The 24,327-nt window shown below is 32.7% G+C and overlaps 1 protein-coding gene and 1 long non-coding RNA gene across 10 annotated transcripts; one reads left to right on the forward strand and one right to left on the reverse strand.

Annotated features, from left to right (window-relative positions):
* Positions 1-2,442: 2,442 nt before the first annotated feature.
* LOC119638646 lies at positions 2,443-7,122 on the reverse strand. The gene is made up of 4 exons (XR_005247470.1): positions 7,005-7,122; positions 6,692-6,937; positions 2,969-3,081; positions 2,443-2,896 (listed from the first exon to the last, which is right to left on the reverse strand). It is a non-coding gene; the product is annotated as an uncharacterized LOC119638646 (long non-coding RNA).
* A 10,492-nt stretch (positions 7,123-17,614) lies between these two features.
* On the forward strand, positions 17,615-22,218 carry LOC119638618. Of its 9 annotated transcripts, none has more exons than XM_038035499.1 (3): positions 17,615-17,997; positions 18,813-21,891; positions 22,000-22,218. In XM_038035499.1, the coding sequence occupies exon 2, from the start codon at positions 18,981-18,983 to the stop codon at positions 21,885-21,887; it is 2,907 nt and encodes a 968-aa protein (XP_037891427.1). In that variant the 5' UTR covers positions 17,615-17,997; positions 18,813-18,980; the 3' UTR covers positions 21,888-21,891; positions 22,000-22,218. The 9 variants fall into 9 exon arrangements, with proteins under 9 accessions (XP_037891427.1, XP_037891424.1, XP_037891418.1 ...); XM_038035496.1 differs by lacking the exon at positions 17,615-17,997 and adding an exon at positions 18,013-18,224; XM_038035490.1 differs by lacking the exon at positions 17,615-17,997 and adding an exon at positions 18,013-18,213 and having other exon boundaries at positions 18,627-21,891.
* Positions 22,219-24,327: the final 2,109 nt, after the last annotated feature.

Raw genomic sequence — 24,327 nt, forward strand, 5'->3', positions numbered from 1 at the left:
TCATGACTTTGTTTCTTTCTCTATTGTGGTTTTGTTCTTACGGTTTTCATGACTTTGTAATAAATTTTGTATTTTAGCATATGGGTAAGTTTATGGTTACAATAAAACCGTTTAATATCAAATTTATGCTAAAACAGGGTTGGTAACAAACTACTGACGATGAGTTCGCACACGTAACTTTCTCTACTTGCAATGAGAAATAAAATTCGGCAGGTATGCACTTGTTATACTTGCACTCAGAGACTAAATAATAAGCATTATAGTGCAGACAGCGCTTGACATTAATTCACTGCAATAAATAATATGCGTCATGATAGTGGAGTGAGAAAAGCGAAGCAAATTGGGGGTAAGTTATTAATGTATTATAAAATAAAATAAATTTTGGTTTATTTCACATGTGCAACTCATCTGCAAAAGCAGTTTACACCTTCTCAAGGGGCTGTGATTCAGTCAATGGGATCAAATAATTATTACCTATATACTTCTGATGTAACAATAATTGCAACGGGGCCATCCTTGTCGTTCAAATGTGTTCACAATGGAAATTCTTGCACGCAGGTTACGTCAAATGGCGAGAATAACTCAAGTAATTCAAAGGACATGCTACAAGACGGCATAAACTGAGAAAGCCTCTATTTTCAAGGGTAAAAAAATGATGTTTTTTGCTCCTTATCGCCTACACCATTTGTGACGCAACGATATTTTAAATTTGCGTTGATGTATGCAACACCCAGACGGGTTTGCGATAGACCCAATCTTCACTTTTTGAATTTTGTCTGTGCGTCTGTCCACCTTGTTTTCTGCATTCAGGCTACAGGTTGCAATTTTTGAATTCTTTTGATGAAATTTAATATGCTCACACGCTTTAGCCCAAGGACGAACGCTATTAAAGATAGTTGGGGTCGGATCACTTCTCCAATCATGTCCCATTGACGTTTTATTTTGAAAAGTCGTTATATGAATAATGGTATCAAGCGGGTTGATGTAGGATATTTAATGATTGTCCGTGGCCCACTATAATGTTTTGACTTGATTTAAGATAGAGATAGTGGGTATAGTGATTATTCATTTTCTCATTTGCCCCTTTTTTTTTTTTTGTTTTACTCAAGGTACAAACATACAATTTTTCACGATAACGGCTGCCCCTAAAGCATTCCTATGAAATTGAGTTAATTTTTTTTGTTAAATACCAAAATAAAACCAAAAACGGCGAAATGCGAACGAAAATTTGTTTTTTTTTTTTCAAATTAATGAGAAATTAATATGGAAACATTTATTTAAAAACTTTATATAAATCATAACGATTGTTATCACACGCCAAAAAGTCATTTATTGTTTATTGTTTTCGTAAAATCACAACAACAACAACAACAACAACAACAATCAATACAATAATCAACGACATGTAAAAGTCAAATGCAGTCACTAAACTTTAGCAAAGCTTGAACTTATACCTAAGAGCACCACTTGCCCAAAAATATATCTATATATATATATATATATATGTGCATGTGTATATATAAAATACCGGCAAGCGTAACACTCCACTCGGTAACAAAAAGAGCTACACGTTAAGTGTATTGAATTTCCAAAAAATCATTAAAAAAAATTAAATAAAACACGATGAAGCATCTGAAAAAAAAAATGAAGCGAAAAAAAAAGAAAAAAAAAAACGTAAAAGTAAAAAAAAAAAAAAAAAAGAAGAAAACTTGAACTCACCTAAACAGGTAACAACAGGTATAGTGTTGGCAAATATTGCTGTTGCTATCATAATTCACATGTTCCTTCTCGATTACGTCAGGATTCCTTTGTATGCTTCTGGGTTAAATTATAACTATATATATATATATATATATGTGTACGCATATGTATGCTTAGTTATCGTTGTTGTTGGTGTTGTTATTGTTATTGTTTTTTTCTTTTTTTTTTGTTGTGTTACATATTGTATTACTTTTGCATATATACGTATGCCTGCAAAATTATTCAAGGTCATCATCATTCATTTCTTTGCGATATGTTACTTAATTGAATGTCAAATCGTTGTCATCGCCAACAGTATTATTATCGTCGTTAGCATAAGCATACAAATGTATTGCTTATGTTAAACTTTTAAATGAATTTCTTTTCATTCACTTCGAATTCAATTTTTATTTATGCAAATAAGTTAAATTTTTCAACGAAATGTGTTAAGAAAATTTTTAATGAAATTTTATCGGGAGACATTTGAATACATTGGATGAATGCGCCACAAACCATATATATCGTATATAAGCGATCAAATTTGGTTGCCCTGCTCGCAGAGAGCCTGCATAAGCATACTTTCATGAAAATTTCATAGTTTTTGGAAGCGTTTGGTGTGTTGTGAAATGATACAGATCGAGATTAAAGTTATCGGAACACGATGTGGTGGCGCACCTCTATGTCCTACTTAACTAATTTTTTCTCTTTCATTTCACTCTATTAGGTTTTAGTCATGAAAGTCTATTTATTAACTTATTTGTTCTAAATTGTCTTTCTCTGATTTGATTTTTCAATTCTTTACTTCTTACACAAAGTTTGCCTTATTTGTGTTACATTGGGCTAATGCGTCCGCTGATGTTCGCGACCACCTCTGTTGGCATGGGCAATTTTAACAGATCTCGTTAAGAAAATCTAGTCGTTAGTAATCAACCAGCACAAAATGAAGTAAGTAAGACCTAGCCTTGGCCTAGCACTAGCCATGGAGAAAGAGTGTAATGGTCCAAAATGAAAGATGAATTTATGCCATGTGTTTATATAAAAAAATGTATGCATATGTATGCATGCCCAGATAGAGGAGGGGTAGATTCCTTTTATTCTTCAAGAATGTAGACGGATTGACGGATCTAGACAGAAACATCTGTGAAGCCACGTATTTCTACAGACAAAGCAGATTGTTAGTTAACTTATTTCTCGCTCTTCAAAATAACTATATTTGAAATAAACTCACCTTTTACTACATTAACGGAATGAGGAAAATTTTCTTAATTAATTTAAGCCTGTCTGTCCATCCGTCTAGTTAATATTTGCCCGGTTTTTTCGATTTCAATCTAGAGATCATCGCTATTTTGCGGGATATAAATATACAAATATTTATTATAAATATATCCGTATATAACATATAAATACATATGATGAATTAAGGCGGAAAATTAAATTCTAAGAGTAAAGCCTAAAGCACTAGCATTTTAAGACTTGTCTGGCTTTATTGAAAACTGTATTCCTCTTGAGATTTGAACCTACGACCATTGAGTTGCTAGACGAGATCCCATATAAAAATGTTTAATTAAAAAGGAATTTTTATACGGCATTAAAGTCTAAATTTTGATGTTTCACGATCTAGTAACCCAAATGAATAGCTTAGTAACGAATAGTGTGCAGTTAGATGATAACAATAAACTCCTAGTAAATCTAAAGGTAGTTAGTTGAGGATTGAATCTATTGAAGAAATTTTACGAAAATAAACAAACATGATGTGTTCGATAATATTCTGGGTAAGCAACAACAACAACTCTATAGTTAGTCTCATTGCGGTAATGTATGAAAAGATTTTCTTTTTGCTGGTAGGTAGGGGAAAGGAAGGGAAATAAAAAGATAATTTTTGTGACAATGTGTTATACAAAATTTATTTATTGGCTTTAGATTTTGAATAAAGCGGCTTAAGAACCATTTTTTAAATAGAAAAACTTGAAAAAAAGAAAGGGTGTGAAAATAAATTCGAATCTAACTAGCAAAGACACCTAGCATTTCTGTTAACAAAACTCCGTTAACGACTAACGATTTAACAGAGCTCTGTTAAATAATTACAATTAAGATATACCTGGATTTGAAAGCCTACTGCATACATACTAAAAAAAGGGAAACATTTTTGTGGACATTTCAAGAATCTATATGAAAACACCTTTCAAACAAACTAAACAAATTCAAATTCTACCTATGGGAGCTATTTTTGAGGGTGCCTTGAAATTTGGCATGTTAACGAAAAATGGATACGGAAGAACACCCAAATATGAGACTCTAGTGCGACCAAACTAGAAAATGTCACATATATTCACCTATATCACGTGAATCTATATAACAGTACCTATCGAACGGGCAAAAAAAATTCAAACTTTTCTCTCGGGTACTATTTTTAACAATTTTTTTTTAATTTGGTATGTTAGAAAAAAATGGGAGTGAGTATACTATCCATAGTATAGTATAGTACTAGCACGGTATAGTATAGTACTGGTATAGTGTAGTATAGTAAAGTACGTTATATACTAGTATAATATACATATACTATACTCTAGTATAGTACAATATGTTTTAGTACAAAATACACTATACTGTAGTACAATACATTTTAGTACAAAATACGCTATACTGTAGTACAATATATTCTAGTACAAAATACACTGTACTGTAGTACAAAATATTCCTGTGCAAAACACACTATACTGTAGTACAAAATATTTTGGTACGAAATACACTATACTGTTGTACAATACATTTTAGTACAAAATACACAATACTGTAATACAAAAGTATTTTAGTACAAAATACACTATACTGTAGTACAATATATTTTAGTACAATATACACTATAATGTAGTACAATACGTTTTAGTACAAAATACACTATACTGTAGTACGATATACTCTAGTACGAAATACGCTATACTGTAGTACAATATATTCCAGTACAAAATACACTATACTGCAATACAAAATATTTTTGTACAAAATACGCTATACTGTAGTACAATATATTCTAGTACAAAACACACTATACTGTAGTACAATATATTCCAGTACAAAATACACTATACTGCAATACAAAATATTTTTGTACAAAATACGCTATACTGTAGTACAATATATTCTAGTACAAAATACACTATACTGTAGTACAATATATTCCAGTACAAAGTACACTTGGTACGAAATACACTATACTGTAGTACAATATATTCCATTGCAAAACGCCCTATACTGTAGTACAAAATATTTTAGTACGAAATACACTATACTGTAGTACAATATATTCCAGTGCAAAACACCCTATACTGTAGTACAAAATATTTTATTACGAAATACACTATACTGTAGTACAATATATTCGAGTACAAAATACACAATACTGTAATACAAAATACTTTAGTACAAAATACACTATACTGTAGTACAATATATTTCAGTACAAAATACACAACACTGTAGTACAATACATTTTAGTACAGAAGACACTATACTGTAGTACAAAATATTTTAGTACGAAATATACTATACTGTTGTACGATATATTCCAGAACAAAATACACTATACTGTAGTACAATATATTTTAGTACAAAATACACTATACTGTAGTACAATATATCCAAGTACGAAATACACTATACCGTAGTACAATATGTTCCTTTACAAAATACGCTATACTGTAGCACAATATATTCCTGTACAAAATTCACTATACTGTAGTACAATATATTCCTGTACAAAATTCGCTGTACTGTTGTACAATATATTCCAGTACAAAATACACTATACTGTAATACAAAATATTTTAGTACAAAATACACTATACTGTAGTACAATATATTTTAGTACAAAATACACTATACTGTAGTACAATACATTTTAGTACAAAATACACTATACTGTAGTACAATATATTCCAGTACAAAATACACAGATTACAACAAATTAACAGATCTCTGTTAAGTCGTTAACGGAGTTTTGTTAACAGAAATGCTAAGTGTCTTTGATAGTTAAATTCGAATTTATCTTCACACCCCTAAAACAGGTTCCTTTACTTAAAGTTAAGGTCTGCTTTTTGTTCTTAAAATTTGTTGGTCTCTTTTTGTTGTTGTTATTATCATTGGGATTTTTTTTCGTAATATATTCTAATAATCGCTCACAAAGCAATAACATATCTAACCTTGATTAAGGTGGATTTTAATATTTTTTTCGTTTATTACTATTTTTTACTTACTATGGTGCATTTAAGATAGATAACACACTTTAACGTAAAGCCACAAACTATATATAATACGTCAACACTAACCTACCGTAATAAAATAAAAATAATATAAAAAAAATAAATAAAAAGATAGACTATTAGCTAAACATGTTTATATTGGTGTAAGCAGATACCGTTAACACAACTAAACACGTATAGTACTTCCTATAACGATATGAAAACCAAATAGAAAAAAAATATATATAAAAACAACAACAGCATCTCCGTATGATTGGCACACCTTAGAAGCCTCAAGGAAAGGAAAAGAATAAAAAAAACTGGTAAAAATGTTTTAGCGGCATTAAGGCGAATCTTGTATACCCTGTATTTCTCTGTAGTTTGATACGTTTTGGCTCTTCTCGATTTTTTTAAAATTTTTTTTTTATTCTCAATAAACTTTGGGAAGCTTTTATTCCTCGATCTCCGGTAGGCATATAAGTCTTTTCTCTAAAATACTTTAAATTTTTTTTTCTTGGTTCGAATAAGTCTGGTTGGAAGCTTGTTAACAGATACTCAGATTATGCTTTCTTTAAAAAATCTAATTTCAGCATGAGTCAGAGAGCTCTTGCTTCAGTCCTCTACTTCCTCTAGATCTTACATCCCTTGAAAGTCTTTCATTTAATGCCTTTGTTTTCCTAATATTCTAGTTCAACTTTTTACATAACGCTTACCTTTCAGATATCATCCGAATGACGCGAACACCGATTCATGTAGATTCTAGGAGAAGGCGAAGAAAACGCCCCATCATATCCTGTGCGAATGCGCAGCCCCCCGTAGTATCAGATGTCAAGTTTGGCGAACATTTCATAAGGGGGAACACGGTTTGACGCTCCGAATCCAAGAAGGTTCGGGATTAATAGGAGTCACAAAGATGGATGGCTCAGGACATGGGTGAGTGCAATAGATGTTTTTAGCCACTATATTACAATACGATACACTTAACACTCAGCTTTTGAGATCGTTTCTTTCGCTTCTGCTACTTACATGATTAAGAAAGAGTACAAAAAAGTTGGAAAAAGCAAGGTTGATAAAATGGGTAAACAATACTCCCCAGAGGTGCCCATTGAATTTGTTATTATCGATGTACTGGTTGATGTTGCGCAAACATTTGTAAGGGTTTTAAGCTACAATAATACAATCGGGCCCGTCTGTGTGTCCCCATGTTGAAATCACCTTTACTGGTGAGAGGTTTCTTCGGAAAAATTATTAAGCTCTTATATCGTATAGTTACCTCTAAAGTGCTGCCAAATCGTATAATAATATAACTTGAATAAATACGGTGTATAGGCCACCTACGATACGATCTGCGATCCATATATTAAGTGAATGGATCTTCGCTGTATATCGCAAGCATAAAATTGCACACAAATCAAGATATTAAAAAATTTAGCCCACGTCTGATATAACTTAGTTTTTATTATATCTACATATTACAGACCATATATGTCCATTACAGAGACACGGACGGGGTTTGAGCTGCATTGAAGAAAGCAAAGGATCCAAATTGTCCAATTATCATTGAAAATTGCTTCTTCTGGACGCAGTTAAGGTCAAGAAAGAGCGCTTAGGTGAAATTAGCGAAAATTTCATCAACGACGTTGAAATTATCATTATCCAGATTTCACAAATATTGAATTCGATTCATATATAATCTTAGCTTAGTTGATAGGTTACTCTTAAGGAAAATCGCAAGAATTTGATAACATTTTCTACAAATATCGTCTTAGCATTCCGGGCAATTTATTTTTAAGGAAAACACAACGTAGTTTAGTTTAGTAGTAGGTTACGTGATGAAAAAACTCTTATCTTTTTTCGCCATTTATGAATATCAAATACCGCCTCCCACTGATTACTTTACTTACTATAAATCTAAATTCACTTAATTATCTTTATTCATTGTTTGTCATTTCTCTCTACCACATTTCATATGTCACACTCTTTACCTGTTCTATCAATATATATACAATATATATATGAAGACAGACATCTTGATAGACATGTGATATTCGGCTTAAGATTTTTTGCCTGAGGTTAAATGCTACTTGAACGTGAACAATTCTTAATTTGTAATTATTTCGAATAAATTAAAATTTTTATTTCAATTCTCTTGATGCATCATTTATGATAGGTGGCCATTATTGCGAAATAATGTCAAAACGTTTTTTTGCGAAAGAGTTAATATCGATTATTATGTGTTAGTTGAAAAGTCAGTAGAAATATTATACAGTTTTTGCGCAAATTTAATTATAACGAAATAATTGCACAACAAAAGCGTTTTGAATAAGATTTTTACGAAAGAAATTCCCTTTGACTGACAATCGAAACAATTGGTAATCTGTTGTTCGGAAAGTTATTTCGTTTTTTTTTTTGCTTTTTTTTTTTTGTGATTAAATATGTTATTAGCGATCTCACGAATTGCTACTCGACGACTTGCATCACTTAAACCCGATCCAACTGACATTCTAGTACGTGATACGTCTTCAATAACAAAATGGGCAGTAACGGTATTGTGTAAGCCATTTTGGGCACTGGTCATCTTCTTAAAACACATTTAATCATTTTTTTCCTTCTTGTCGATAATAAAAAACTAAAATATGCCGGATTTTGTTACTTTCAACTTTCCCTAGCTGATGAGATATCAAAGAAAAGCTCTTTCACTTGGTGGGAAAAACGAAATGACTTTTCCAACAACCTATTAATACGATAGGAAAGGGAAAAGCGAGATGGTTGTATATTATAAGGGGCCTTGTGAACGGCACAATAAACTACAACGATGTTATATCAAGATTATAATTGGATTAAAATTCTTTTGCGTTGTAGTTGTATAAACCTTGTTGTGGAAAGCAATATTAGGCAATCAAAAGAGAAAAGGCAAATATTAACTAGCTTAGTTAGTCAATGTTAGCTGGTATTTGTTAGAATTCTGTTAAACGGGTCATGCGATTTGTTATGACAACCCCAGGTTAAAGGAATTAAAAGGCAAACACACTTATATAGCCAAAGGGGAAGATGGGTTTTGTTACATTGCTTGTAACGTAGAGAAACGCAATGCATGAATTGGTCATCAATCATCACGTATTACTATTCTTGACCAATGCAAATTTTGAGGAGACTTAGACATGTCTGCTTATATTTTTCTTATATGTTTTTAATCTACTTACTGCAGATCAGTTTTGACATTCTGTTCTTAACGACAAGAATCAATATCTATAAAAATATGCTGGGCCTCCTTACGATTGAAAAAAGCCATGCCTTTATGTCCTTGAGTGGGCCGAATTTGCAACTCACCAGAAAACAAGAGAAAAGGAGTAGCTCTGCTATTTTATTCGTAAAAGATCAGCTCAAAATTCCCAAGCAGTTCGATCATATTAGTCCCTACAGTCTGATTATCATTGAAATTATCGAGCTACGCAAATAATTGAATAGAAAGTAAGATCTGATTCATAGTTTTTTTTCCAAAGGGAAACCCTAAGAGCACCGATAGTTTGCCTCCCAGACAAGCTTTAAAGAAAGCTGGAGAAAAATTTAAAGCACTCTTTCAAGTTATTTTAACGACTATGTATAGTCGTACGGTACCTATTGGCCACGATCGAAAATTTTTTCAAACTTTCACAGTAAACATTATAAAGTTCGAAGTAATCTGGATTCCTCTTAGCTTATTCCTTAGCTTACGATGAAAGGTGTACAAGATTCCTTATATAGCGAGAATTGCTGTTTATTTGTATCGCTATTCCATAAGAATATTAAAAATGTGGAAAATGAAAAAATAAAAAACACGTCCACACTTATATAAATAATTTAATCTTCATACTGCGCCAAGTTCTATTGCCTACTTTTCAGCGCATACTATTAACATAAATATTGCCTACTAAGCAAGTGTCGCAAAATACAGACAGAGATGAGCCACGAGTCATATGTCCTTGAACTTTAATCATATAGATCTAAAAATTATTTTTTATAGGCTTAACCAGGACAATATTTTTGTTTTGCTAAGCAAATTAAGCATAGTAAGAAATAAAACTTTGCATCGTTACGCAATAGCGCCGAATGAGATTATGTGTGGAGAAAAGCCATCGGAAAACTCATTAACGTGTATATAGTCGATCAACATAAATAGGCAGTCTGATTTACTCGAAACCGTCTATCCGTCGGTGTGTCAACATGGCAATTATCATCTCTATCATTTATGTAAAGCAATAAAACTGATCTACAAAAATTTATCTTTAGTCGCATTAACTTTAATTGGTGACGTTATTTTTTTATATTGAAAGCAATGAAAATTTTATAGCTTAGCCATTTCCTGCAAATATCCTTTTATTACGTAATTAAATGCCCTTTTTCGGATATGTGAAACTTTCCGTTGACATAAGTAAGTAAACTGCTGATTATGTAATGTTATAGAAATAAAAACAAGAACATTAGAGTTAGGCTAGGCCGATCATTAAAGACCTTACCTACCTACCTTTCGCCTAGTAGAGTCATTCATTCGCTTTGATAATAATATACCAAAAATTAAGCATTATTTTCGTGCAAAAGCATACTTTTCATGAATGTCTACACATATGACGTTGCCCAAATTATCGTATGATCTGATCCAAGTTTTACAGACTTACTTTACTTCCTAAAAATGTTGTTGTTTTGTCGTTTACGTAATAAAGAAGTAGAAATTAGGTTTTCTCTCGACATGCGAAGTTGCTTTCATGATAATCCCTGGGACCCAAAAATTGACCTATGTGATTCAAACCCCGTAACATTAATTTCTTTGCTCAATCGCTTATATGGACTAATTTTCATCATGAAATATTAAAAATTAGAACTTTTTCTGAAGGGCTTACTATATGTGAGAAATCTTGCCTCGAATGGGCTCCGGCAAATAGATCCATAAAGTTGGTCCGTTTAATTCAATATCAAATTTTCATCGTAAAGCATCACCGTTTACAACTTTTTTGGCATGAAAGGATTTGCATTTTTTGAGAATCCTTATATGCGGTGATAGTCACAAAAAGGGAAAGTAGACCTACGTTGTCCAAACTTTATAAGATTGGTTTGTTTGTGAATTTACTTTTACGAATAAATTTTCACTATGAAATATAGAAAATAAGACGTTCTTACGGGTTCTTAAGGGGATTGAAAACATTGCTCTAGCCGATCTTAAGGTTGCACAGCAATTTCGAATGGAGAAACTTTTGTCAAGAAGTTTTGAAAATAGAAGTTTTTTCGATATAAAGACTTTTCAAAATGTGGCGTTACGTGGGAAGTGGTCGAAAAAGTGGATCAAACCAAAATTTATCAAAATATTGTAAAAATTGCAACCATGCAGCTTGAACCCATAAATACCTAGGCAGACATCAGACGAACAATTAAGCTTAGAATCATTTTCTGAGATGATCGGCAAAATAAAAGGAAGGTCTATCCTAAACCTGGGTTACATAAATCCACACAAACTTGATATACCATGTATCATAAGTAGTGTAGGGTATAAAAAAAATGCAACATTTTTAGTTTCAATTATTTTAAAAGCAACAATCTTTCTTTACTTACGCTGTGTATTTTATAGGAAAATAAACAAGCGATGAGTAACCACAGGTTCGGTTTAAGCCAATTATAATTTCTTTCTTATTTGCGCTGTTTTTTTTTTTTGTTTTTCTATTTATGCGCCTGGTATTCATACTTGCACTTGACATTTTACAATTCATGTTTGTTATTGTCGTCATTGCCGTGTATGGTGTCATTATGCATTTATTAGGTGTTTGCTAAGTACGTACATACGCATTATATGCATTATATGTGCAGCGAATGTATGGCGTAACATGTATTAAATGTGACTGATTCATGCTGCCATCACAACAACAGTGTGTGACTAACGTTATTGTACAATGTTTAAATAGAGAATATAGTTATAAAACTATTTATTAATAACTTTAAAAAGATTCCAAGTGTTTTGTAAAGATTTGAAGAATATTTAAATAGATATAAATTAAAAAAAACGTTATTACACAAAAGAAAAAAAAAGAAAAATTTAAAAGAATTTTTTGCAAAATTTCTTAGTAAATCGGAGAGGTAATCAATAAAATGAGTGCTTGAGCTAAGTTCTAGACAATCCATTCCCTCAGTTAAATGGAGACAAAGAAGACTAACACGTTATAGCGTAGATAGAGTCTATTGCTACTCTGGAGCATATATGGCCTTAATTGGGTCATACAAAAATCATTCCGTTCATCACCATTTGTACTTTGTTACTATTTCTGTATAAAACTGAAGCAATGAGAGAGAGGTTGACTTGCAGATATCAGATTCAGCGATTGTAAACGAGTAGCACTCATTTCTTAAGCCTGTGTTTTTAATCATATCATAAACTTTAGGTTATTAACGAATGGTAGAAATTTTTTTTTTTTCTTTTTTAATATTCAACAGTGTTTTATTTATAACAATTGCTAATTTAATATTGCTTATGTAATATGAAAACGTAGCAGACATGTATCCTTGATTTACACGGAGAAAAAGAGAGAAATTCCTAAATAATATGAAATATGAAATGTTAAAGGTTATAGTTTATAATGTGAAAACGATAGAGTTCTCCTCCTAAGTTTTTACATCCAGCACTGAAGGAAGGCGATAAATTGATTTCATCAAAACCTTCGCAATTCCCAGAAGGAAGCTTTAGATCAGCACCTTGTTCCGACCCCATTTAGCCATGTCTGTCCGTCTATCTATATACCATGGTACAGATTGCAAAATTTAATATATCTGCTTCAAATTGGGTGAAAACACAGGAAATTCGTGTGGAAAGGTTGGAATGAAATATAGTCTGAATCGGTCGAAGAACACGCCTCGTATGAACCATAAACTGAAAACATCTCTGTCTTTTGGCTTTCTTGCTCGTTATTTATAAACTGGAAATGGAATTCATGATAAAAATTTGCATGTATTTCCTGCAAAAATTTGAAAATAATAGCCACGCCCCTCTAATGCTATAGAGTAGGAAAATTTAGTTTGCTTTGTTTTGATTTAAACGAAGAACTTAAACCGATTGAATTTTTCAAAGATGTCTTTAGAAGATACTGGCCGCAGATATGCTTCATTTCTAACACCAAAACATAATCAATAAACTCAAGTGAGTGAAACTAGTTTGGCATTGGAAAGGCTTTCGTCAGTTCTTACATTTGCAGGAAAATGGTTTGATTCCATAGGCAGACTTTTCAAGACAGATTTTCAATTGTTCGCTTATAGGCAGGGCTAATTTCTACAAAGCGGTAATGGTAGATATTGATAAGTTGAGGCGCCTCGAAGTTCTATTTTGCAGTATCCAAAAAGAAGCCACAGACGGCCCATAAAGTATATGTAGCCTTGTCACCGTCTAATACAAATAATAGAAAAAAAAGTGGCTCACCTCTATGGAAAGTTTCCCTACTTTATTTTTATTCTATGTGAACCACTAAGCCTAGTTCATAAAATTTTTAGATCTAAAGTGCAGGAGCATTGAGAATTGCCACGAGATGCATTTTATACAATGATTTACATAAAGACCGACCGTATTTTTATTTTTTCTAACGCGCTAAGTAGTAGGCAGTAAAGTTTGTAAGTAACTTCAGTAGACAGTCGCAGAAAGTATGCTTCATTATATACGATAAAATCTCTCGTTATCGACGAATTTTAAGGCGTTTTTTTTTTTTAAGATCAAAGCAGAGACTCTTTAAGAAGAAGAAGAAGAATATACATATTTTTTTCCTTTCAATCTGACGACCAATGATAATTATAACGACCAAACATATTCTCATTCTTTGCATATGTATATATGTCATATATTTACGATTATTTGCTTCAGTGCATAATCGCAAAACTTTGTAATAATAATGTTTGTGACATTAGCTTAGGTGTTTAAGGTGTTTCTTTTCGTTTAACATAACATTTTTCATACATTACTTCTCATCAAAAACACATCAGGGCAACAATCTATTTATTTGCGTTCGAAATGCAAGGTCATTAAAATTGATCAGATCATAATTTGTCGCTTTAACAATACAAAATCGCTTGCTAACAGTGCTTATTTTAAGAGGAATGGAAATCTTAACAAAACAAAAAAAAAAGAGTTCAACAATGACTTTCTCTTTTGTTTAACTCAAGATATCTAGAAATCAACAATTAAGGGCAACTTTTATTAAATATATATATATATATATATATGTATATATATGCTTGCCTAAATTTTTTTTTTTTTGTTTTTTTTTGTAAAAATCCTTGTATTCAATAATTGTGACATTGACTTGTTTTTATATACTTTGAACAGACCAGATATTCTCAGCATATATTCTAGACTTGAACACAAGACACCTAATTAAAAACGTTTTTATCGTAAGAAAGCATCGAATCAAAAAAAAAAGGAAAAAGAAAAAAAAATCAAAAACTAAACTGAAGCTCACGTATACAACGAAATTTACAACATTTTAGTGTTCATGTTTTGTATATAATTATATATGGGTCATGAGAACATCACGTATGTGTGAAGCGCGGCTCAGTTCATTATGCAACAATACATAAGAATCTTTAAATTGGGAAGCATTCATCTTTTCTTTTTTTTTTTTTTTTTTAACAACAATAACAACAGGTTCAACGTGTATAATGACAGCAAGGTCAACATCATCCTTAATATACAATGCAACCAGATATTCATATTCATACATATATTTTATCGGCATGAGGATATGTGTTTAGTTGTGCGTATATGCTGGCGACTTTTGAAACCCACCTGTAATAAGCGACAGAGACTTCTTTCGCTAAAATTTTTACTCAATTCTTTATAGAATTGGCAAATTCTCATAAAACCGATGATCACATTAAGTGAGGTTATGTTGACCTTCGACTGCATTTTTCCTACTTAATGCTTACATAAAGATTTTTAAGTGATTCACCGACGTAAAATCGATACGTACGTACGTAGTTAGAAATGAAAATTATTGGTATAGTCTATTGTCTGATGGTTACCGGATGACTTATTTCAAAATTTCCACTGATTTATTTGAGTTACGCACAGAAAATATTGCAAAGATAAGAAGTGGTCGTCGTTCTTAGATCGAGATAACACTGACAAGTATTTGTATAAAAAGAAATTATCGCCGCGTTCGGCCACATGTTGCGACATTTGTCAAGGGCAGACTGTTGCAGCTCTTATGGGAAATTTTTCGCGGCACCCAGCGAACTCACTGAACAAAACGCCTTCTAAATACCGTTTGTTCAGATTGAGACAGCTGGGCTAGGTTGGCGGCTCACGATTTCGGAATGCTGAAGAAACGCAAAAATGTGTCATGGGTGTGGAAAACGATAGAAAATATATTGTACCAATTTTTCTCAGCAAAGGCCTTTTCCAAGTGAAAAACCGATCAGAATATATGCATTCTTTACGCTGAGCTTTCAAGCCATTTCCGCACACTTGTTCGTCCCTTTCGTTCTTCTATCAATTTGTCTATCTAATTTTTTGGTCAAATCATATTTCTTTCTATTGGCTTGGATAACTGGCAGCCCATTAAAGAGTTCACTTACTTCTTTATTTTTGAGATGCGTAAGTTGAGTTGAAGTTCAGATTGATGAATGGTTGTTTGTTGTTGTTGTCTTAAATGAAGAAAACAGAAGTGATCAATCGATGTGAGAGATCCGAGCGCTTGGGTTCGGCACTTTGGGAGGCATTAAAAAATTCGAGGGCGCTTGGTAAGCTTTGCAAGAGGAGAAGGAGGAGAAGGTTTTGATTATATTCAAACTTTCATTCGGATAGTTTGAATAGGTCTTCCCACCAACCAAAGGGATGCCCAATTCATTCATTAATTTGCCAATTTGTCGTCCGATTAAGACTTCATCCCACGTGCGGACATTAAAATATTTCTACATACTTTAAAAAGATAATCGGAATTGCCGACAGAGACGTGCACATACTTCCATTAGTCCTCTATGATAGAAACTGATTATATCGATGATTGAATATGTATCAAGGACATGTAAAAGTATAGGGCAAAAAAAAAAAAGAAAAAATGCGCAATACACTTGTAACCATTAAAGACGTGTGCACAAGCTTGACATGATTGTTACGCAAGGCTTATCTTAAAGTAAACATAGTTTTATTAATTAATTTTTTTTTTTTGGAAAAAAAATCAATCTCTTCCGCATATCTTTTTTATATTATACATTTTGATATTAAATAAATATTTAATATATATTTATATATATATGTATATCAATAGTTCTACTTAACATTAAAGATGAATATTATATATCATCATCAAAACTCTATCATATCGTATCATTTTAATAAATAAACCTTGAAATGTAAATATACGCAAATGCACATGTACGCTTGTCTCTATTACACAAAGATTCACATTCAAGCATACAGCACACATAATTAACGAAGAAAAATCTTACTGATCATCAAGGTAAGTGAGAAAATGCTTAAAATTATTTAGAAAATAAATAAAAATACATTTTACAATATATCTCACCTTGTGATTTATTTTCTAAAATATATTACTTAGAGCATTTAGAGAAAGCATTTAGTTGAAAGTTTTAATGATCTTACGCTACACGCTTGCATATGCATGCATATATGGATGTTAAACATTTCTCTCTCTATATATACATATATGCATAAGTAAATTAGTAAAGTCTGTAATATTAATTTTCTAACATCAGCAAGCAAGGTTAAATTATTTCCGTTAATGTATGGAGAGAGAGAGAGAGAGAGAGAGAAAGATTACCACTGTTATTTTGCTTATGACAATTACAGGCAAATATATAAACGCATACATACACATACATATATATATATATATATGTGTATATACACTTGATTGAAGAAAGCGAAAGAGGATAAGAAAAAGGATGATGAGATGAGATGATCCTTTAATTAAGCGCCTATAACATGATTTTCATCAATAATTAAATATATATGCGAGTAACACGTGATAGTATAGTTTAAACAACTCGAAACATTAACTGTTGTTAATGACAACAATAAAATAAATCATATGTACGATTACAATGTGCTCGGAAGCAAACGGAAGCAAAACAACCATTGAACGTTAATGAGCATTTTAAATAAAAACAACAAACAAACTAAGAGAGCAAAAGTAAATGTCTGCTCATTTCTATTAAAAACGAAAAAAAAAAAATTCAAAAAAAAATAAGAAGAAGAAGCAAATATAGAGCATTTTTTTTTTTTTATTTCATTTCAATTCAAAAAAATATCGAAAATACTAACGAAAACAATGTTAGCAGTTGTTCACGCACACAAAAACAAAAACAAGCAAAAAAAAAAAAAATGAAAAAACCGCCTAATAAAACCGACAAAACTAAACGTCACCAATACAAATATCGCAAGTATATATGTGTGTATAACGTACGCAAATACAATATAATAACACGAAGGAAACCGACAGAGAGTGTCAAATGCGTTTAACGTATATGTTAAGGAAAACAAGCAACAATAACAATAATAATAATAATAACAACAATAATAATAATGTAAAACATAAGCAAAAAGTGAATAACGAAAGCAGAGGGTATTTAACCGACCTCAAATCAATTTGCAATTTCAGTCTATCTCCGTATTGCAGTGTTGCATGAACTCTCTTCAATAATATATTAAAAAGCCAAACGGTTGTGCTTTTCCAAACACCTTTATTTTATTTTCTTTCTTCTTCTATTACAACGAACACCCAAGTGTTTCTCTTAAAGTGACAAAAAATAAAAAGAAAAATAAAATAATGTTAAACATAACGAAATAATTTTAAAATAAAAAACAAAAAAAAAAAAAAACATTTTGTAACTTGAACTTGAATCGTTTCGTAATTAAAGCTGTGTGTATTCAACTTAAAAAAAAAAAAAAATAAATAAAAAACAAGAAACGGAAATCACATATGATGTCCATTGAAGACAATTGTTGGTTTTTGGTGGTGCAATGAACATATACGTGCTTAGCGTGTTGGATAACGTAAAATACATGCAAGAATTAAACAAATAAATAAACATGTATATATAATATATATATATATATATATGTACATATATATTGGGTATGATATGTTTGGTGCGTGAGACCAGAGCGCGTAGTGTTATCTAATCGGGTGACAAATGGGTGCGTGTGAACGTAGCATAGACAGCCCCAGAAACCTCAAATGGAATTGAAACGCAACATAGAGCCACATATGTATGTAGATGGTATTAAAAAAAAAAAAAAAAACCAGTTGCAATTTTAAACACGTCAAGTTAACGACTTGTGGTGGTGTATCGATTACTTAATAATCAAAGGCGAAATAATATAAAAACAACGCACTAAAATACACACATAAACACAAACAAATTCACATAAAACACATAATATCAATAATAACATCGAACTAACTAACCATACACTTGATGATGATGATGATGATGATGATGATGAACGTTCAATGATCGCCACGAACATATGAGCTGTTGGTAAAGATTAAAAGAATTAAAATTTCCATTTGGATAAGTTTATATTAAAAGCAAGGAAAGCAAAAAAGAAAAAAAAAAAAAGAAAAACAAGAGCACGTTTTTTCTATTTTTTTTTTTTTTTTCTTTCTTTTTATAAATTAGACGCGAACTTGAAAGTGAAAGTAATTTGTAACAGCTGTGTGTAAACGGTATTTTGCGGTGCAGTGTGCGACTCTAATCGCGTAGCATTCATCATCTCTTCAGTTAGTTAGCAACGGAAATTTCCCGTTTCGCAAGTTGCTGTGTGGAAATAATCGCTTAACCGATCGCTTAACATTATTATTGCAGCTTTTTGTTGGAGTGCATGGTTTTAAATGAAATTTGCACAAAATTGGATTTAAAAGAAAAAACTAAACAAAAGAAAACCATTTTATTTCGGAGACGTTAGCCATCAAATTAGCTGAGAAATATTTCAAAAAATTAATTCAAAGTAAGAAAGAAATCTTATATAATAAGATGAGTCAGAAAGGAAATATGCCGAAACCGGATGAAATTATAGAACTCAGCTTAGCTGAAAATGCGAGCAAGGATAGCTCTGCTGTCGAACATCGAGATGGCCATACATTGGTCGTGACCACCGTTCGCACCGAAACCGTTACTACCACCGAAGTCACTGAGGAGATTAAAAAACCTGAACAACTTATTGCTGTGCCTGTCTTGAAACCTAACAAAAAAGAAGAACACAAAACCTCAACAATCCCTAATGCCTATCAAGAAGACTTGCCTAGTTGCAGTAATTCTCCCGAGCACACCTCAAAGGCTATTGTGCCCCTATCATCTTCACTGCCTTCCAAATTGTTACGTTTACACGCTAAACGTTCCGCTCAGGCTTTGCGTGAACAACAAATGGCAGCGCAATGTCAGTCATTGGATTCACAATTCGGTAGTAATGAGAGCATTACCGCCGAACAAAGCAGTGGTGACGACTTTAATTCCGATACTTATGATATAGCTACGTGTAGTGCTCCAACTACTTCTCCCTCATTAGCTGAGGATTTGCCCATCGATAACTCTGATGAAAAACTCGATGTTGGTATGGGTTCGTCTATTGAATGCTCCGATGAGTCGGAGGAAGATGATGAACTAAAACCTTTAGCTGTAGATAATCATGTTCTTGAGGTGAGACCATCGACTAGCCAAGAGTCATCGGCAAATTTGCCCAGTGCTGAATTGAGTGAAGAGAACTTGGAAAAGTTTCACAAACATCATCATCCGCAAATGGATAACATTTATTTGCATCCTAACTTTAAATACGAATACCTAGGCTTAAGTAAAGAAGTGGCAGAGACATCACCACCGCCTGCAGTGGCGCCTGCCAATTCACCGACCGACCAAAAACGTGTTCATCGTTCATTCTTGAATATGAAGAGAAACGACACATCAGAAACAATCGTAGAACAAGATCATTCGGTGGTTTCGCAATCGACTAATGCCAGTGACAAGGCTGCCATCAACGAAGTTGACACTTTGGATCCCTCACTTATACCCAATGAAGAATTGGCCGCTGAAATCGCCGAAGCTGTAGAATTTTATTTCTCTAACGAGAGCATTCTCAAGGATGCATTTTTACTTAAACACGTCCGCCGTAATAAAGAAGGCTTTGTAAGTTTGAAATTAGTATCGAGCTTTAAAAGAGTACGTCAACTGACGAAGGATTGGCGTGTTGTCGGCAATGCTGTTCGTCGTAAATCACGCAAAATCGAATTGAACGATCTGGGAACAAAAGTTCGCCGAATGGAAGCACTGCCTAACTTCGATGAGACAATGCCATCACGTACGATCGTAGCCTGTGATCTACCACTGGATAAGCTAACTATAGAAAAGGTATCTGATATATTTTCCAAATGCGGTGAAATCGCCTTAATACGCATTCTAAAACCGGGCATGGCAATACCAGTGGACGTTCGACAATTTATGAATAAATATCCAGAAATGCAACAAAAGGAATGTGCTCTTGTCGAGTATTTGGAATCGTCGTCAGCTCGCGATGCACGTGACATGCAAGGTCCATTCAAAGTATACGAAATGGTGGCTCCGAAAAAGAAAACTGGCAAAAAGGCGGTTATACAAATGGCCGCACCAGTCGTGCGTATGGTGGAGAATTATCGTCATTTCAACGAACACAACTACGAACGAACACGTGGCGGAAGTTTTAGTGGCGTTATACCTCACGAAGTAGATATGCGTTTTAAATTGAAACGAAATAATTCCGATATACATCAGAAAAGTTACAACGACATGGTGCAAGGACAACATGGTGCTCACCATTATTCTTATCAACCGAATCCACAGTCGCAATATACTGCTTTACAACGCAGTAATTTTGGCAGTGAACATCATATACCTCATCACCATCAGCATTATCAACAGGCTCGAGGGCAAGAATCCACTCCTCACACTCCTTCTTCGCCAGGTGTTAATATGAACTATTTCTCCTATTCGCCGAGACGCTATAGCAACGCTTCTACAATGTCAACAACTCACAATGTCGATTCTCACGTAGTACATGGCAACCCACCCACCGCTATTGGCAGCAGTAATATTAACAGTAACTCTAACGTAGGCCCTGCACATACTTTGGTACGTCGACTGTCCAATGAGGCTCAAGAAGTAGGTAATTACGGATACTCCGAACTTAATCGTCGTACATCGAATTGTAGCGAGAGTATGCCGGTCCCAAGAAGAGATTCCAATTGTTCAGAAGGTTGTCCTTATCACCGACGAATATCCGATTTGGCACAACAAGAGCTATATCGTAAAAATTCCCAAGGATCCATGATGGGCGGAGAGCGTCGCTTTTCAAATGGATCCTTCCAATTTGAACGAACTTTCTCTAATGCAAGCGATCTTGGCAGTGGTACGGGCTACCAGAGGCGCATGTCCAATGATTTCAATTCCGAACGTAAACCATCTCTTGAAACCCATGTCGGTACTCCTTACGAGGATAGCAATGTCGGAGGAGGTGGTGGGGGTTATAATATCTTTCCACGTCGTTACTCCAACAATTTCAATAATGTTAGCAGTAAATTGGCTGCTTACGATAATGCACAGTATATTAATGGACGTCGTATATCCACTGATTCCGGTTATGATAGACGTTATTCATTTGGTTCCGAATATGAGGGTTCTCCTCGTTCGCGTACTGGTAGTTTCTTAAATAATTACAAACACGGTAACGACTATGATAATCAGCCGCGTTCAAGAACGAATAGTTTCTTAGAGGGTTCCCCACGTTCAAGATCCGGTTCATTTGCGCAGCGAGCTGCCGAAAACTTAGTGCGCACTCCTTTGGGTCCAGATGGCAGTAAAGGTTTTAGTTCCAGAATACGAAAAATGACTGAATCAGTTGCAACAGTTAACTAATTTGGTAAGCTGACGAAGAAGCATTATGACGTTCAAAAGCTTAATATTTTTTCGTATTTTTTTTTTGTTTTTTTTTTTTTATTTTTTTTTTCTATAATTTGGCATAGACTAGATGCAGGTATGAATGATGGCTGTTAATCCCTTTAATGCTCTACCCCTCAGACAATAAATTAAGTTGTTACTTATATTCTAGGAACATAAATGTTATATAAAAATGTGCTTACAAATCGAAGCATAGAATGGAGAGAATCGAAAACGATAACGAGATAGCAGTGCTAACTTTTTGTTCAAAAAAAAAAAAAAAAGAAAAAAAAAATTTGAAATTAAATTTGAAAACTATAAAGAATTTTAACGCAGGTCTTAGAATTTATATTGATTTTATACTTAAAAAGAGAATTATATATAGCAACATTTTTTTTTTTTTTTTTTTATGAAAATATAATTTTTTTTTTTTTTTTTTTTTTGCTTCAATTTTTATTTACTTTCACTCAGGTATTAATGGATAAGTTTTATTAGAATTTTGTATGTTTTTATGACATTGTCCTTGAGTTGGGAAATAAACAAACAAAAAAAAAAAAAAAAAGAAACCAAAAAACAGAATAAACGAAAATCATAAAATTTAAACAATTGATAGCCAATTAAATTCAATTGATTTATATTCAATCAAAATTATTTTGTTTTAATATCAATGAACGATAAAAAATCAGAAGCTAACGATCTATTTGCGTTTTTTTTTTTTTTTTTCTTTTGGAGGTTATGTGCCTTTTATTAGCTTGAGGTTATTATACATCTTGAATTGATTTTTGTTAAGCAAGCAACGAGTAAAAAGAGGAAATTCAGTGCCTTTTTGCTTTCATGGATAAGAAATATTTTAGCTAATGGTCCACATAAATTTTTTTTTTTTTTTTGTTAAGAAAATAAAACTTAAGTTAATGTAGTTTTTTAATGATTTGTTGGTAAATAAACAGCGAAATATTATGAAAAGATGCTTTTAAATGAAAAGTTACTTACGAGTGTTCTGAAAGAAAGACACACAATAGGATTAAATATTTTCAATATTCTTCTTACATATTTCTAATCTTCTTAAAAACATTTGACAAATGTCAAAGATAATCAATCACTGCCGTTTATTGCCAATTCAGGGCGAAGAGTTGGATTAGTCAAATACATATCGGCTTAACATGTTAAAACGTGCTATTATTTATTTATTTTTTTTTAGGTAGTTCGCAATGGACGCAAAGACACGATAGTGCAACAGTGTACATTATTAAATAACCTACGCTACTTTGCCTAATACAATTATTCATATAAGGATTTTTCAAAATAATGCGATGTACAGGCCTTGATCGAAAAGGTGGTCGCATCCTAACCATTTTCAATAGCGTTCTTCCTTAGGCCTAAATGTGTCGGTTTATCAAAGCTCATCACAAAGTCTGAGCAACTACGACCTACAGATTGAACACAAGAAAAGAAGATGGACAGACAGTCCTAGATCGATACGTTGGTGTACCAAGTTACAACAAATTATCTGAATAGGTACGCACCTACAGATTGAGCCCACGAAACTAAGATGGACAGACGGACAGACGGTCCTAGATCGATACGTTACCAAACTTTATCAAAATATCTGAAGAATTGCGACTTGTGGGACAGACGGACAGACGGCTTTAGATCGATTCGTTGGTGTACAAAACTTCATTAAAATTTCAGAAGAATTATGACCTGTAGGTTAAATATCAGAAAGCAAACAACAAGACAGACGGACAGACAAGCGAAGATCGATGCAAAAAAATGTTTCTGAATTAATCGGTTTAATAAAAGCTGTGTTTATCTCAAAATCTTCTTGGTGTTGTATACATCCGCACCTCCTTAATATACTCTTCTAGCACACGTAGTGTAGAGTAAAGAAAAATAATCAAAAATAAATTTTATTAATGTAAACAATATTTTCAACAATACATGAAAATTGGGTTTATAAAGTTCATCATAACCTTCCACATATTCTCCGTTATGAGGTAATTTTGCTAAACTCTTGTCTTACGCATAACATAAGAATATAAAATGAAGGACAAGATTAAGAAATTATTTAAATTTTAATATAGAAAACGGCTGATTAACTTACACGTAGCGAAACGTTGTTGGTTAATGGTTGCATTAGCGCATTACGAGAGTCTATTGGCTGATCGAGCCTCTAATTACGTCAGTATGCAATAAAATGAACGGACGCGTTAACTATTTGATAGCAATTAAGAAATAAAAAAAAAACAGTTATGCGATTATTTTGCATGAATGCTTTTAGAAAAGCAAGGTAATGTAGTTTAGTGCTTTTTAATAATAATAAAACTTTTTAAAAGCGATTATTTTGAGTGGGAAGAATGATTTCGAATGACCTTGACCTCTTTTCATGAATGTTTCTTATACGCCAGTTAATGTATTCTTT

The sequence above is a fragment of the Glossina fuscipes genome, unplaced genomic scaffold (assembly GCF_014805625.2).
Source record: "Glossina fuscipes isolate IAEA_lab_2018 unplaced genomic scaffold, Yale_Gfus_2 91, whole genome shotgun sequence".
NCBI classification, from domain to species: domain Eukaryota; kingdom Metazoa; phylum Arthropoda; class Insecta; order Diptera; family Glossinidae; genus Glossina; species Glossina fuscipes.